Below are 16,666 nucleotides of genomic sequence, written 5' to 3' on the forward strand. Positions count from 1 at the left end.
ACCACGGCAGGTAATGCTGGGGCGTCCAGCAGGGGCGACCACCTGCCAGTGACTGTTCTGCTGGTGAAAGCAAAGGGTGAGAGGAAGAGTTCAAAAAGCAGGTGGGAGATAGGGAAGAGAGGAGGAGAGGGAAGGGGTAGAGAGATCAAGAGGATATAATGAGAAAACAGGATCAGGGAAGGGAAGGGACACAGGGGGAGGAGCAGGGCATTGGGAACAAGAGTCGCCTCCCTGAAAGGGGACACAGAGCAGACGTTTGGGCAGAAGTGGTGGGTGCACGTGCACAGGAGGTCCAAGCGGCCGGCTGCTGAGGAAGAAAGCCTTCCTCCCCAGGTCCCCACAGGACTCGGAAGACGACATCAGTCCTTCAGGATCTTTTATTAACGTATAGAAAATGTGTTTAAAAAAGGAACTATACAGAGGCTTAAAGCAACCAGGACTAAAAATACTAGTTAACAATGGTTAACAAGCGGAGATCCCAGTCTTTGAGCTACCGGGCCAGGCAAGCTGGGGGCATCGGTCTGTCCGCTCCCTCCCGGGGTTTTTGTTCTGTTTAGTTCATACAAGCGTACCCCACCTGAGCCGTGTGGACTCCATTTTCTCCTTGTTTTCCTTCTTCCTTCCAGCCTTTCTTTCATATCAATGCTTTTCTGAGCACACTGTAGCTACAAAGTCAGTAAATTGGTCTTTGTTATTTATTTTTTACCTGAAAAGGCTGTTAAAAGGTTAAAATGGCAAACGCAAATTCAGAGGGATTGGAGGATTTGGTGTTGGTGAGTTCTCTGAACGACTACCTAGGGTGGGTTTCAGCTGGCCGCGCCCTGGTGACTGCTCCCTAAAGTCACAGTGAAGTCACAGTGACTTGCTCAGGGCATGGGGCAGTCTATGGGCCTGGAGTGAATTTGAAGTTGGAATAATTGGAGGAGGGTGGGGGGCAATGTGAATGACAGGAAGGAGGTGTCTGTCAGTTAACAATAACTCCTACAGGTTCTGACCCTTGAGCTTGTGGTTAAACTTGAGTCTAGGTCTCAGGACAGGAGTGGGAGGCGGGGTGGGTGGTTGAGGAGCACTTTCTTGGCTGACACAACTGCATTAACCATGGTTTTCCACTGCGGGTAATACACAGGTGGCCCTGCATGGAAGAGGACCATGACATGAACTCCCCTCTCAGGGAGTTCTAGCTATGCCCCAATATATTATAGAAACGTCATTCAATGAAGAGAAAGGGGTTCATTCCTGGGGTTTTGGCCTGGCAGCTAAAACTACCAAGAAACAATTTCCTTCTCAATTCCCCAAAGTGGCATAGAGAGCTCAGATTATAGCCAACTGTCCTCTGAGCTCCGGGCCCACTGGGGAAGTCCCCTGCCGTCTTCTAGCCATCTCCTCCGAAATTTCCGCTGATGTGCTCCTGCCAGGGCCCACAAAGAACGATGTCTGGGAAGAGGGAGCCCAAACTAGTTTGTCACCTGCCAGTTTCAGCCTAAAAATTCTTGGGATTTCTGCCTTTGATACCCCCTGCATCTGTTTGAATACATTACTGATGTAGCCTTTCCCTCCCCAGTTCAGGAGTGAAACTGACACTCCAGGCACAGGTGCCATGTTTATTCTGTGACTTTTGGGCCCCAATCCTGGCTACATTGTCTGCCCCAGTTTGGAAAGCATGGCTCTGGAGTTTCCCACTATTCCAATGTTGGGTGAGAGGGAGGCCACAGATCCCCAAAGCAGCGGGCTGGGGGTAGGGGTACCAGTGTTTGTGTTCTGGTCTTGATCTTCCCCTACCAACCTGCTGGGACCCCTGCAGCGTTGGTGGTATAGTGGTGAGCATAGCTGCCTTCCAACCTGCTGGGACCCTCTTTCACACATCCTGTGTAAGAAAAACAAACAAACAGCCAGGATGTTTCTTACTCCTGATGGTGAGGTTGAAGATCCCCTGGAATATGTTGCAAAAACAATTTAAGACTCCCTCTTTTTAAAATACTGAGGGGAAGTGGCACGAGAAGCCCCTTTGTGAGACCATGAACAAATCCATGATGGTGGCCACTCGGTTAAGTAGATAGAAGGGGCGGCACTCATGAAGTAGCAAAGTGGGAGTGTTAGAATCAGACAAAGCACTTCCGATTATGACTTTCCTTATAGCTGTGTGATTTTCGGCATGTTGCTGAACCTTTCTGTGCCTTCGTTCTCTCATCTGTAAAATGGTTAAACTTGAGTCAGGGTTCTGGTGACAACTTAACAAAATAACATATGTCAAGTTCCTAACCCATTATTTGGAAAACAGTAGGTGTGCCACAATACCAATTCTCTGAAGTCTTCATTTGGAGAGAGGGAAATGAAAAAGCCTATGCTAGATCTGAGCTCAGCTGTTTAACTAAGCAGCTGTGTGAACTTGAGCAAGCTGCCTAACCTTTCTGGGCCCGGAGTGTGAAATGAGAGAGCTGGGGGAGATACCTTGAGTCTCTTCCAGTGCTGAAGGTGTGCTCCTAACATTTGCCTTTTGGACGCAGTGTTGAGCAGGTCAGTGTTCAATGACAGGATGCGGAAAAGCAACCCAAGGTATCGCTGGGGGCTGCTAAACCGCTGATGGGAAGAAAATAATAGAACTCATCTGTGCGTTTGCCTCTGCCACGTCTCAGGACTCCAACCCTCCCTGTGGCTTAGGGGCTGCAGGCCTCCTCGGATGTTTGCACCTGCCTTCCACAAACCCACGGGGGCCAATGAGCCGATGCTAGCACCTGGGAGAGCCGATTGGGTTAATGAGACCCAAAGGGTTAATGTTTCCGAATTGGAAATTTCACACAAGCACGGCCTCACAGCTGACAACGAGGAGCTGTTTTAGTAAGCTAACAGAGGGGCCGAGTTTTTCTGGGGAACAAGAGCCGTGCTCTGTGGATGTCCTGCAGTTTCCCGATGAAGCTTGGGGAAGGAGGGAGGATTTCTGGTCTGGAGAAAAGGCAACACTGCCCAAAGATGGCGAGGCTTGCCAAGGACACTGGGACAACGAAGTGCTCCAGGTGTGATGAAGTCCTGCCTCAGGCAAGGGGTGACCTTGAGAAATTAATCAGGAATGCTGGAGGTGACAAAGCAGGCTTGTGACTGGGAAGAAAAGGAGAGGTCCAGGCAGGCTGAGCGAGCCAGGAAAGGCCTGCTTCTCCGTGTCTGGGCAGAGACAAGCTCCTGGGACCTTCGTTTCTTCTCAGGCGACGTGAGCGAGCTGACAGGGGTGTGGGGAGGTTGGGACCTGACAGCGAGGAGCTAGTGCTGGTCCCTCAGTGGGGACCTCACACCCGTCTCCGCATTGTGATGGTGGGGCCCCTGGAGAGAAGCCTTGCTTTCAGTCCCTAATGATCCATCAGCTCGTTTTTTTTATGTGATTTGGCATTTTATATTTTATTTTTCCTTCTTCCCAGCCATTTCTCCAGCTTGAAGAACACAGAATGAATGTAAGCAAACCCAGGGTGAAACCGTTAGGATGAAGCACCAGAGCCACACTGTCACACTGGACTGGAGCCGACCCCACACGCCCTCTTCAGGTGCACTGGGGTTCTTCCCTACTTGCTTTCAGGGGTTTTCGTTGAGTCAGTGAGTTCCCATTTGGCCTGGTGGTGCCCATGCAGTTGAGGGAAACATCACACCGGGAAAACAAGGGTTTGAGGAAGCAGTCAAAGCTCTTCAGGGTCATGGCCAAAGGATGCCAGGGTACAGCCAGAGAGAGGCCACAGGCACAATCCAGAAGCCACCCTTGGGAGTCACCTTTCCTCAGCCCCCGTGTCCCTGTCCCCTGGGGGGAAATGGACCAGGCGGAGCCCGGCCAGCAGCTCCTGCATCTGGAGCTTTGGGCAGAGGCAGACGCCCAGCTTCACAGGTCCGCCCCGGCCTCTGAGGTCCAGGGCCCTCCTGCAGCCTTGGCAAGTCCTCATGAGCCAAGTGAGAACCCCTGTCCCACCTTCTGTGGGATTACGGGAACGGAACTCGAGGTGGAATCTTCTAGAGGTTCCTTTTGGGTTTTAAGAGCAGACAGTGAGGGGCAAGGCCAGTGCCCCCTTGGGAGGGAAAGAAACGGAAGGAAGGGGTTCGAGTGAACCAGAAAGAAGCCATAGGAAAGCACATATCCTGGGTCAGCAGCCCTACCTTTCCTGAAATTCTGGGTGGGAGTTAAAAAGAAAAAAGAATTGAAGCTCCAAGAGTATTTGCCAGTCCAGGCCACCGACTGGGTGGTGCCAACCCCTCAGCTTGGTCCATCGTTCTCACAGGGTCTGTTTTTCCCTCCAGAAGGCAGAACAGAGAGGAGCTCACAAACCCAATCTCAGCTGATGCTTTTACAACAAACAGCTCTTTCGAAAGGTTCCATAATGACCTTCCGTGCCTCCATCGACAGCTCTGTTCCGGCACTGGATTTCACAAGTCTAAACGTGGTAGGGATTGTTGGGTTTGGCATTGAGCTCATTGGCAACCTTGGTTCTCCAGGTCTGTGTCGGGAAGACCAATATTCTATGTGCAGGGCGCTGGGGGAGGGGTCCCAGGTGAAGAGGAGCAGGTGCGAGGTCCTGACCGCTGCATATGGGGTGGGTCTGTGGAGGGTCAGGTGGACTGAGCTATCTATGGACGTTTGCTCTCCATTTAACTGTTTTCTTTTTTCTTTCACAAATCTGTGCAAATCCGCTGGCCAGTTTTCCTGGGTCCTGATTTGGTATGGGTTCTCCCAGGAACGTGGAGGACCTTACTGTCCTCACCCCGACGACGATGCCCACGGGGTTACTGGATAGGACTGGGGGTTGTGATCGCCCCTTTGTGGCGACACTCAGCAAATCTCCCTCCCCCAGGTAAGTCTGATCTGAAGGCCAGCAGTTTTCCACACATTGGCTTCTCCATACCACTTCCCCTCCAGCAGTGACCCTGGAGGAAGCGAGTTTCCTGTGCTGGATACTGTCTTTCTGATGGGGAAACGCAACAAGGAGGGCCTGTTTGGATCTCGGGTCTAGGCAGTGAGTTTGTTGCAGTCATTGGTGGTTTTCTCGTTTGTGTTTGTAAGTACATACTATCCTGGTGTGTCTCCAGTTAAATTGTCCTTGGCAGGGTCTGATTCCTTTTGTGTCCCTGAAGGGGAACTCGGGTGCTCAGGGTGGGTGTTTTTGAGTGTTGCTGTGGATCCACCTGTGGGAAGAACGACCTGTGTGGAAGAGCCAGCTTAGCAGAGATCAGGGAGTGAAGGTGAAACACTCCGAGGCAGGTTGACCAGGGATCTCCGGGAAGAGAAGAGGCACAGTGTCTTTTACAAATGGTAAAAACTCGTGGGAAAATGATTCTACTTAAAAAAAAAAAAAAAGGAATCTATAAATCCTTTTGGGTGAGCTCGTCTCTGGAGTCCCTTTCTTGCTTTAAGATCCTTTAAAATGAATTTAGGTGGTGCCGCAGAGGCTATTCTTAGAAGTGTCCCTTGGGGTAAAATGGTTCCAGTGAAAGGCAGATTTGGGTTTGCACCGATGTTCCCTGGCTGTCACCTGAGTGGCTACACGAGGTTTCAGGGTCCTGTTTTAGCTCCCTAGATGTGGTGGGCTGTTACTGGGGCCACCCCAGCCCCGGGGCTCTGCTTTCATGTACAAAATCAGTGCAGCCTCCTGCTTGGCATAAGCCTTCCTGCACTGTGTATGTACGTGTGTGTTGTGACTTCCGAATCTGTCTCCTGCCTCCCTTCTTCCCTTCCTTCCCCCCTTTCCAAATAAAGCAGGTTTTCTGGTGAATTTTTGCTACTTGCTGGAGCTCTCATCAATGCCAGTGAGGTGTTCAGTTCAGATGAGCACTGCTGACTGTCAGAGCTGAAAGGGAAGAAGTCACTCTGGTTCGCCCTTTCATGCCACCGGTGAGGAAACTGAGGCCCAGGGAGGTGCAGCCACCTCCCTGCTGTCACAGAGCCCGCGACACTGGCCTAGACCTTCTCTTCCCAGCACCCCCATTCAGCGGGCGTCCTACTGTTCGCCGGTGGCCCACCGCTCTCGCCGAGCCTTACTTAATGTTCTGGTTTCTAGACAGGATTGTTCATGTTTTCTTGCCTCTCCTAGGTGTTTCTGGAAGCCCACGGTGAACGAAGAAATGAACACATCACCCCTGTTTTTCGGGAGGCCTGCTGCGGAGGGGGGTTGGGGGTGAGTTCTGCCACAGCAAGCGGCAGCTGACGCGTCTGGTGACATCACAGGTGTGCCTCTCAGACTCGAAGACGATCCCTTCTCATCCAAGCTCGGCTGGGCTGTGGACGGTCCCATTAGAACATTTCCTACTCTTGGGCCCATCTGGAGCTGGCTGGGAAGGTACCAGGATGCAGATAATGGAACCAGGCCCTCAGGAAAGGGAGGCGAAGGGGTCAGGCAGCTGGGGAGCCGAGCTCGGATTCGGCAGACGCTGCAGGGTCAGCTGCAGCCGACATCTGATTTGGTGAAGTTGAAGGGTCTTGGCTTCTAGAGTCTCCAGTGCGCCTGGACTTAAAAATCAAATCATTGCTAGTGGAGAGAGCACATCTCATAAGGCGGGAGGTGGGCCACAACCCTCGCCGGTTCACCTTTGGATTTCCAGATGTAATTTCCTCCTGTGCTTTTCACTTTTCCTCTCAAAGGCAGAATAATAAAAGAAGATGAAGAAAGGCTTCTCCTGGCCTCACCTCATTAAGGAGGTCATTCCTGTTTCACATGGGACCAAAGGAGAGGAAAACAAAAACAAAAGCCCCACATTCTACCTCTTCCCAGGGATTATCGGTCAGGAGACTGGCCAACTGGCCATAGAGCTTCTTTGACTCCGATTAAGCCTTCCACACAGAGGAGAGCCCAGCTGAAGACAGAAATCAGTTTGTAACTCAGAGAAAAAAAAATAACACTCCTGACATGTAGGACCAGAAATAGAACGGAGCTAGGTAAGGCTGTTCTTCATGGGACCTCAAATCTCAGTGGTGGGGGCCCTGAATTCTCCTTCTGTCTTTTCCTCAAGGCCAGACCCCAAAGCATTACAAGCCACAACCGTCTCCCTTTCCCGCTCCCAAAGAGGGAGGGAGCAGTGACGTATGACCCGCAGGGACACAGCCACTGTGCAGCTGCGGGACAAACATGGGCGATGGACACCTTGGGAACTGGAACCTGAAGCAGTGGTTGGGCCCTGGGGGTCTCCAGGCAGCATGGAGGCAGGCACAGGATTGCTTGGAGCTGGAAGGGAGCCACCACACCTTGAGAAGTAACAGGGGACACTCGGCCGGAAGGGTCAGAAGATGAGACTCTTTGGCCTGTGAAAGAGGACTTGAGTTGGTGGGATGGGGTCAGCTCAGTCCACGTCCTCTTAAAGGGAGTTGTTGGCAAAACTCTCTTGCAGAGGCTTCTTCCATTGGCCTGTGTGAGCACCGGGCCATCGAAGGCAGTGGCCAGGGACAAAAATGTGGGAGTGAAGGGCATCTCAGAAAGAGGGCACAGAGAGAAGGTATGTGCCCATCACCATAACAACCTGACTCTTGCACTTGCCTTTGAGTTGGTCTTCTACGAAAACATCTCCCCTTTCCTGCTGGGCGGGGGGCGGGGGAGGAGGGGCAGGTCCAGGGCGGCTGGGAGGAGGGAGAATGGACTGAGGGTCAGGCCCACGGGCGGCAGAAACCACGGGCAGTGATGCTCAGCTGATCCTGCTAAACCCCGCTTCCTTCAGACACTCGGATTATGTTGCAAAGCACAGTACTATGACTCCCCTACCCCTTGTTTCATATTATAAAATACAAATGACAGAAAAGGTCAGTTGGCCAGTGGCCACCCACGGCTCAGAAATGCAAGGACCGCCGTTTCCTCCCCGCCACGGGACGGTGGTTGTAGGGGCGTGCCTTCATTTCCACGAAGGGGATAGAGGACTCGTGGCCTCTCCAGTGGTACCAGTTGATTCCCTGGGAAGGAGGAAGGGGAGCATGTCAGAGCACCCAAGATGTGGCACATTCCCAGTGTGCTCAGAGCACAGCCTCTTCCCAGCGTTTGCCTTTTAAACGTGTAGCCTGGGTCTCTGTCTGGAAGGTGTCGCAGGTCACTCCTTACTGCCAGCTCTGTGCCTTTGGCCTTCAGGGTTTGCCTGCACCAGACGCTAGAGCTGAGTTTCAAAATCCCAATAGTATGAAAGCATTTTGGAGAGAGTCACAGTGTGGGACTGCTCACTCCTAGAGGGAGAGTCAGGTGGTTCCCACTGAGGTGACCAACACTCTTGGTCTGTCCAGGACTAGGGCTTCCCCTGGCTGTGGGCATTCCAGTGCTAAGGCTGAGAACGTCCCAGCTGGTCACGCCATCACCCAGCCCATCCTAGAGATATGTGGCCTCGAATGGGGACAGACAGCCCTGTTTACACATGGGGAAGAGCCCTGACATCTCTCTTCCTGGGTTACTCTCTAGGCCGAGACTGAACCCACAAAGCTGCCCCTGGCATTGACAGGATCTTCATGGAATCTTCCAGATGAGCAAATGAACTAGGACTTGACTGGTTGTCAAGGGCTTCTCTGGGTGAGTTCTCGCTCCCGAGTCCACTCCTGCCTCCCACTCCATCCGGCCCTCACCCTGGGTCTGCCTTCCTTTCCTCTTTGTGCCCCTCCCTTGAGACTGAGCATTTCATTTTAAAAGGGAAGGTAAGACCCACACGTGCGATTTAAACATAAAGCTAAGGGCCCGTGGGCTCCACAGCCCTGGGCCTCACCCACCTGACTGTGCCTGGACTCCCCGTACTTCCCGTTGAGGTTGGTTCGGTGGCAGTTCTTATACCACCACGCCCCCTTGTAGGACAGGGCGCAGTTGGTAACGGCAATGTCATTATCTCTGTCCTTGGTGGAGAAAGGGCGTCCCTGATGATAGCTGAGGGAGTCCCCTGGAAGAAAGAAGCATTTGTGAGGTGGTTCACTTTGTCACTCTTTCGTCGGGATTTTCTGGACGTCCCAACCAGCCTGGCCTCCCGCCTGCTGGTCAGCCTGGCTACCCCACGCTGCTCTCTCCCACCCATCTCCTCGGCCCGACCTTCTGCTCAGAACTCTGTCCACTGGGCGCCACCTCACCCGCTGCCTGTCTTCTCCGGGACAGCCCTGGGACACACATTCGTGACTCCCTTTGTCTCCAGAGGGGACAGGGATCAGGCACGGTGATACGGGACAATCTGGGTCACCACTTTGCAGCCTGCTTGTTTTTGAAACGATTCAGTCAGAGCCTTTAATATACTGTTTCAATGGTTATTTTATGCCCAATGCGTGGTAAGTGGACCTTTGGATGGGCCGTTCAGGCACGTCTCGTGGGCATTGGGAACGGTCTGAAATGTGAAGAACAACAAAGGAAAGCACATCCTGTTTGGGGTCATGTCCCTGAAATAACCGGACAGAGGCAGAACTGGGACGAGCAATACCTTGATGGTCTTCTTAGTGCCAAGAGGTACAGACATGTTGCTAAAATTATGCACTAGCATTTAGTTAATTAAAGGACTGACAATGCCATGCACATATTTGGCAGGACATGGTTTTTAGGAAACGTGATCTAATAGAACCCAGGAAACAGATTGGCTAAGCCTAAGGAGCAGACACAGTGTTGTGTTCTGATAAAAGTATCACTGCAACGGAGCTTCCAGAAACAGTGGTTCTCCTTTGTAGAAATGTCATAAAAAATCTCTAGAGAAAACGTGATGACATGTGTGGTTCTGTGGAAGAATGAACAGGAACGGGCCAGTGGGGGACAATTAAGGGCTGCTGTCTGCTCCTTGATGGGGTGATGATGATTTCTCATGGGTGGGGGGCGCATTGCAGAATACGGGAGGGGGATCTGGTCTATTTGCATTAAAGATGGCTTCCTAGATGTCATTGCAGGGGCGATGTCTACCCAGACAATAGATGGTTCTGCCCTCTCTGGGTAGGAGCCCACATTGATTAATCTTGACAAGAAAAATAATTCTTACCCTCCCACTGAATTTTGTTTTTTAAATCTTAAAAGAACTTTCACTGTATTTAAATTGCATCCCCCCCCCCCCCATGAGGACACTGAAGCCCTGGGAAATTGATTTCGGGTCACCTGCGTGGTTAGGGACAGCTGGACCAGAGCCAGCGATTCGCAGCCCTGTGCCCGGCTCCCTGGCCAGGGGGGAATTCCCAAACTCAGGTGCTGCCAGGATGGCTCAGGCCTGGAGCAGGGGGAACCTGGTCCTGCCACACATCTGTGCAGGGCCTGCTCAGGGGCCAGGGCACCTGCAGTGCCGTTGTAGTCTCCTACACGGAGTTTGTACAGGCTTCTGCTGTCCTCGACAGAGAACTTGTCGTAATAGGCGAAGGCGGCCTCCTGGGCGTCCCGCATGTCCACACGCAGCTCATAGCGGCCCTGGGACGTGATCCTGTGGATGTGGTCCAGCCCTGCGGAGATGAACAGAGAATGTAGGAGCCTGGGACTGTGGCCTCAAGACAGATGTCACCAGGAAGAGGAAGGGCGTCTGGGTGGCTCGGCCTTTCCCAGGCTGTTGTCAAACAGCCCCTTCCAGACCTGGAACGTCCTCCTGGAAAGCCTGCCTCAGGTTTGCGGAGGAGTCTCTACCCCAGGTCAGCTCAGGGGCCCTGATGTCTAGTCTAGGCCCAGTGACTGACAAGCCCTGAGCCCCGGTGTGCCTGTCCCTGTCCCTGCCACCTCTCACACCAAACGTGGCGTTGGGTGAAAGTGACAAGGGGCATCAGATGGGCGTCAATCCTTTGGCATGAGTGACAGGAAGTAAGGGGTAGAAATAGTGATCAGAGGAGCCTGCGACCCAGGCTCTCCAAATACCCTGCATCTCCTAGTAGCCTACAAAGGGGTCTGTCCACCTCTCTTCACAAACCCTCCTCACTCGCTCAGCCTCCAGGTAACTCATAACTGCCGCCTCCTTGGATAACTGCCCTTGACCAAACAGGAGTCACTTCGCCCTGGAAGCTGCGGTCTCCACGCCCCACACTGTGGGACAGACCCCCATCAATGCCTGATGGGGGCTACAGACAGAAGCCCAGCCCCCTGACCCCAGTGCTGAGGAGCAGTCTAGGCTACAGTGCTTCCCTGAGGATCAGACTGAAGCTAGTCTCCAACCAAGACCCCATTTTTGCATCTGCTCCCCATACCGGCTTTATTCTACTTTTCCTACTCCCTCTCTCCTGAGGGCACCACCAGATATAACCCATGAACAAGAATCCCTCTCTTAGGCTCTGCTGCTAGGGAACCCAACTCAGGACAAAAACCATGGGTCACACCCATTCGGTTACACCAACCAGAGTCTTGCTGCCAAACGACACATCCCCAGGCCATGCCCCTGTTCCGGAGCTTTCGCTGGCTCCCTGTCCCCTACGGAACCAAGTCTAGATGTCTCTTCCCGAGTTTAGATACCACGTGTGCCTTTATTCAACCCACCTCGCCCCATTTTCTTCTGTCCCTGACTACTCCTCTCCTCTGGCTGGTTGGTTTCTCCCCTGTCCTGCTGGTTCACATCGAGGGGACCCCTGCCTCCCCTCTGTGCTGGTCCCCTCCCCTCCTATGTGCTGCTGCTCCTCCGTGCCCCTCCGGGAAGCGGAACGCGTCCTCCTCTCAGGGTCTGCGGCCTTCTCGTCAGTAGCTCAGAGGTTAGTACGGTGCTTCCCAGTACAGGATGACATCTCTGAGGACAGGACAGATATTTGGGGCCTAAGGAGTAAATAACCTTGAATTGATAGGGGGAGCAGTATTTCCAAATTCTCTTTCTCAATTTAAGATTAAGGAGAAACCTTAACCGTGATTCTAACCTTAACTCTCATCTCAGTTTGGTGCTAGTGTTTCTGTGGTTTGATACCCAACACAGACCTAATAGGCACCCAACAAACTCTTATCATTGACTGGTTGCGAGCTACACTTTAGGTGCCTACAGGCCCCCCGGCACTGCAAGAGGCAGTGGGGTTAAGAGAGGAACACGCTGTGGTCCCAGACCTACACAGAGCTGGCATAATATAGTCAGGGAGACTGGGAAATGGTCTGTGATTTCAGAGCGTGGAAATTGGCCACTAATAAGGGAGTGTCCAGCTGTCCTACAGATAAAGGTTGAGTCAGATGGGCAGGATGTGTTCTCTGGGTCTTTGGATATACATAGACACCAAGGCACGCAGGGGAGGCGGCCGGGGGGCTGGGGGAGCATTCCTCGCAGAGGAGACGTCAGTGGCTCTGAATGTTTGGAGTGTGGTGTCGGGCGGGAGGTCTGCGGGGAAGAGGGGGCACTCAGTGGTGGGGAGCGGGCTGCATGGTAGCTCGGAGAGGCCCAGTACCTGAGCTACAGTGCTTAGCTTTCACCTGGTGGTTATGAGGAGTCCTTGAGAAGTTTTACATATGGGGTGCACCACTGCGCAGATTTGGGGTGTGAGGAAGACCACCCTGGTGGCCATGTGCCAATGAACGGTCCTGGAGGCGGGGAGGATGTTTTAGGGGAGAAAGATGGTGAGGGCCGGAGGGGACAGTGACAGGGAGGTAGAGAGGAGGTCGCGAATTCGGAACCCAGTTATTCTCACTGAAAATCTAACCAAGAGGGGAGGCAGGTCAGAAAATGTACTCCCTCTAGGGAGTGGCACCCGCCACCTGCCACTCACCTGGGCCGGGCATGTGCTTACCTTCTCACACCTGTTCTGTCTCAATCTGCACCTCTCGCCAGTGTTGACCCTCTAAGAAACTGACGGCCACCTCTGATGCCACTCGCCCTGTTCTTCCCTCGCCAAGTCAGGCAATAGCGTCCCCCCAAGGAACGGGAGCAGAGTGGCTGCCTCGTTCTCTCCTGCCCCGCCGGCCGGCTGGCTGGTGCTGGCTCGTGGGAGATGGCCAGCCGCCCTGGTGCCCTCGCGCCCCCCTCGCCCGGCAGGCTGACCCGCGCCTTTGTAGTTGCCTCTTGTCAAGACCCATCAGCATAAGAGGCCGTTAATAAGGATGGGAAGAGACAGAGCAAAGAGGAAACCACCACAATGAGATCAAAACAAATCAATAGTGCAGCCAAACAGAGCCGGAGGTACTGAAAGCAATTCACGAGCTGTCAACTCCTCAGCAGACGCAGGGTGGCTGAGCCTCCCAGACAGATGCAGAGAGGAGCGAGGCAGGCAGAAAGCCAGAGCAGCAGGCCGTGGGCAAGCAAAACGGGGCGTTACCCAGCCAGAACTCATCCTCCAGGTTCCCGAAGCCGTCTCGGTACTCGGCCCACTTCCGGAAGAAGTCGGTCTGGCCGTTCTGCCGCCTCTGGAACACCTGCGAAAAGGTGGGGTAGGGGGTGGGGGGCGAGGATCACGGGAAGCCAGAGAAGGAACTTGTGAGTAACATCGCTGGGACTCGGTTTTATATGTGCAAGGACACCGGCGCTCGGACACGGAGCTCTGCAGTATAGAGCTCAGCACTTGCACAGCCATGTTCATAGGGGACGCTCAGCGCCCTTCTCGCCAAGCGCAGAGGCCCCGAGGAGCAGGCTGGGGGTGATGTTGACACTGGGATTCATCACACATCGAGCCCCCAGAGAGTCAGGGGAAACTGGCTCTCAGAGTCATCTTTTTGTACCAGGAGTGCGGCAGACAGCATTTCTCACTAAAAGAGCAGGACCCGCTTCACATCAGCTAGTCACTTCACATCACTCCATCACAGGCAAAGCTACTGCATATCATTCATTTTCCAAGCTGGTTCAGTGCCAATCTCATCCAGCCTCCAATACCCCAGCCTCGGCTTCAATCTCCATTTATGCTTTACGAAGGTGGCACAGATATGTCAGGAACAAACAAGGCAGTGTCTCCTAAGAGTAGCTATTATGGGCACAGTCACCATTTTACTCCATTCAAAGACTTCTTTCCACCTACCCTCACTCAGCTGATGCCGGGCTGCTTCAGGGCCCGGCTGCGGGACCCTTCCCGTCTGCATCGTGGGCTGCCCTGACGGCTGGGGACATTTCTGAGGCTACCTTTCCCTTCTCTCTGTCCTGAACTCCCAGACAGGGAGGAGGGTGGTCACAGGAAATGTTGTCTCCCCTTTTCCTAGTCATTGGTGCTACCTGAAGGCTGTGGCTGCTCTGGGGAAGAACCGGGAGGCCAAGGAAGCTGGAGGGCATCAGTGGTCTTTGTAACTAGAGCTGACTACCCATGGTCTGTCCCTCCTCTGCTCCCTCATATGCCCTCGTCTGATAGAACGATCCTCATGACCCCCCCCCAGAGAGGCTCACCTCCTCTATTCCTTTATGATAGCTGCAGTCCCCAGCAGGCAAGACCCTGTGTTTATCTGAGTCACTGGTCCCTGTCCTGGCACCCCTCTGCATGAACTGTCATTGCAGAAGGTCACCCCCCCTCCTGGGCCAGGCCACTGCAGCCTCCATATGCTACTCCTTTCTCTGCCCGGCCAAACCTATGACTGGGCTGCTGAGAAAGGGCCCTGAGGACAATGACAAGCCCCCAAGAGGGACATGAGAGGGGTAGACAAAGGGATGGGTAGAGGATGGCAAAGTCTGGGTCTGCCGGCGCTGAGCCAGGTGGACTAGAACACCAGGACATTTACTTGCATGGAGAGCCGCGTGTGTACTTACAATCCAGCCCCCGCCGTCTGTGGTCATGTCGCAGTACACCTGCAGCTTCTGGCTGAGGTCTCCATGGAGGAAGATGGTATAAACCCCGCTCAGAGTGTCTCCGTTCATCAAATGCTGGGCACAGTCTTGAGGATGAGGGAAGATCCGGCCCCCTGCACAGAAAAAGAGGTGACATCCTGAAAGGATCCTCACATTGATCATGAGGCCCTTGGGTCAGAGGAGGGTAGAGGTTCTCGTGGTACTTCATCCACTCTGGATCCCACAGTGTGTGGGACTCCTGCTTCATCCTGCATTCCCCCATTGTCCACCTGAGGTTGGATTAACCAGACAGTATATAGTCTTATGGGATCTGAGGTCCAAAGAGCTGGGTTCACAATCCGGCTCCTCCTTTTACTTGTTATTTAGCTTCAGCAAAAGGCCTGACTTCCCTGGGCATCAGTTTTCTCATCAGTAAAATAGGGATTATATAAAATACTAAACTTTTGGACCTAGGCCATAGAGAACATTTTATGAATTTAGCCCCAAAGGCAAGGGAAGTAAAGGCATAAACAAATGAATGGGGACTATATCAAACTAAAAAGCTTCTGCACAGAAAAAGAAACCAAAAACAAAATGACAGCCAACCAAATGGCAAATGATATTCACAAACTATAGCTCTGACAAGGGGTTAATATCCAAAATATATAAAGAACTGACAAAGCTCAACAACAAACAATCCAATTAAAAAATGAGAGGAACTGAACAGACAATTCTCTTATGAAGACATATACAAACAAAAAATAGATATATGAAAAATGCTCATCTTTGCTAGCTGTTAGAGAAATGCAAATCAGAACTACAATGAGATACTACCTCATACCTGTTAGATTGGCCGTTATCAACAAGATGGGTAATAACAAGTGTTGGAAAGGTTGTGGAAAAAAACAAACCTTCATTTACTGCTAGTAGGAATGTAAACTGGTACAGCCATTATGGAAGACAGTATGGTGGGTCCTCAAAAAATTAAGACTAGAAGTACCATATGACCCAGCAATCCCTTTACTGGGTATCTACCCTCAAAATTTGAAAACATTTGTAGGTAAAGACACATGCACCCCCATGTTCATTGCAGCATTATTCACAGTGGCCAAGACATGGAAACAACCAAAATGTCCCTGGATAGATGATTGGCTAAAGATGATGTGATAGATATATACAATGGAATTCTCCTCAGCCATAAGAAATGATGACATATTGCTATTTGTGACAACATGGCTAGACCTTGAGAATATGCTAAGCAAAATAAGTAAACCAGAAAAAGCTAAGAACTATATAATTTCACACATAGGTGGGATATCAAACTGAGACTCATGGACATAGACAAAAGGGAAGTGGTTACCAGAGGGAGGAAGTGGGGGAGGGGAGCAAAGGAGGCCAAATATATGGTAACAAAAAGTGGTTTGACTTCGGGTGATGGGAACACAACGCAATAAATACTTCGCATGCTATGGAGATGTATACTATGTATTCCTACGGGCCAATGTTGCCCCATTACATTTAATTTCTAAATAAAAAATAAAAATAAATAAAAAACTAATAATACCCCTCTCCCTGAAGGTGAGGATGTGTTCATGCAACTAGAGACTGGTTACTCAGGAGATGACAGAAGCATGGGCCACAGTGCATCCCCATAGGGCCCACCTTTCAAAGGGGTGAGAGGCACCTAAGCAGAGCCTTGTGCCATCTTCGCAGCAGCCACCGAGGAATGCCGAAACAAGCCCCGCGTTAGCAACAAGACGGATATCCAGTCCTCGCGCAAACACGCTCCTGATTGGACTCAACAATCAAACGGCCATGCTTTACGGGTCAGCACAAGTTTAAAAAGAGGGCAGGGGGAATAAATTGCTGCTCATCTTTCAGAGAGTACAGCCCAATTTGTAGAACAATATCTAATTAGCTGAAAGAGAAGCTTAAATCATGTGTCTTGAAGAGCTTAGCTTCAGGGCACCGTTTAATGCTTAGCAAGCAAGCTGAGGAGCAGAGATCCCCACAGAGGGGCTCTCTGGACTGCAGAAGCTGTTAGAACAAGTTCAAAGTAGAGCTCGCGAGTGAGGGACCGTGATTTGGGGCCCAGGAAAGGTAG

General features: G+C 52.1%; 1 protein-coding gene and 2 long non-coding RNA genes across 5 annotated transcripts in view; 1 reads left to right on the forward strand and 2 right to left on the reverse strand.

The window, feature by feature from the left end:
* LOC136325969 (uncharacterized) overlaps positions 1 to 8,505 on the forward strand; it is a 37,327-nt gene extending 28,822 nt beyond the window's left edge. Inside the window, exons 1-3 of one of the 2 annotated variants that reach the window (XR_010729355.1) lie at positions 1,777 to 3,530; positions 4,270 to 7,452; positions 8,394 to 8,505. This is a non-coding gene — a long non-coding RNA (uncharacterized lncRNA). Of the gene's footprint in view, positions 1 to 1,776; positions 7,453 to 8,393 lie in introns of those variants that run through there. The other variant, XR_010729354.1, reaches the window with a different exon arrangement.
* On the reverse strand, positions 665 to 1,919 carry LOC136325970 (uncharacterized). The gene is made up of 2 exons (XR_010729357.1): positions 1,840 to 1,919; positions 665 to 1,783 (listed from the first exon to the last, which is right to left on the reverse strand). It is a non-coding gene; the product is annotated as an uncharacterized lncRNA (long non-coding RNA).
* Positions 7,587 to 16,666, reverse strand: part of TNR (tenascin R) — a 360,938-nt gene continuing 351,858 nt past the window's right edge. For both annotated transcript variants that reach the window (XM_066261204.1, XM_066261205.1), the window contains 5 exons: positions 14,545 to 14,696; positions 13,136 to 13,232; positions 10,214 to 10,375; positions 8,696 to 8,859; positions 7,587 to 7,900 (listed from right to left, as the gene is read on the reverse strand). In XM_066261204.1, coding sequence (XP_066117301.1) covers positions 7,781 to 7,900; positions 8,696 to 8,859; positions 10,214 to 10,375; positions 13,136 to 13,232; positions 14,545 to 14,696 — 695 coding nt within the window. In that variant the 3' untranslated portion in view covers positions 7,587 to 7,780. The remainder of the gene's footprint in view (positions 7,901 to 8,695; positions 8,860 to 10,213; positions 10,376 to 13,135; positions 13,233 to 14,544; positions 14,697 to 16,666) is intronic.

Source organism: Saccopteryx bilineata, chromosome 2, assembly GCF_036850765.1.
Source record: "Saccopteryx bilineata isolate mSacBil1 chromosome 2, mSacBil1_pri_phased_curated, whole genome shotgun sequence".
Classification (NCBI taxonomy): domain Eukaryota; kingdom Metazoa; phylum Chordata; class Mammalia; order Chiroptera; family Emballonuridae; genus Saccopteryx; species Saccopteryx bilineata.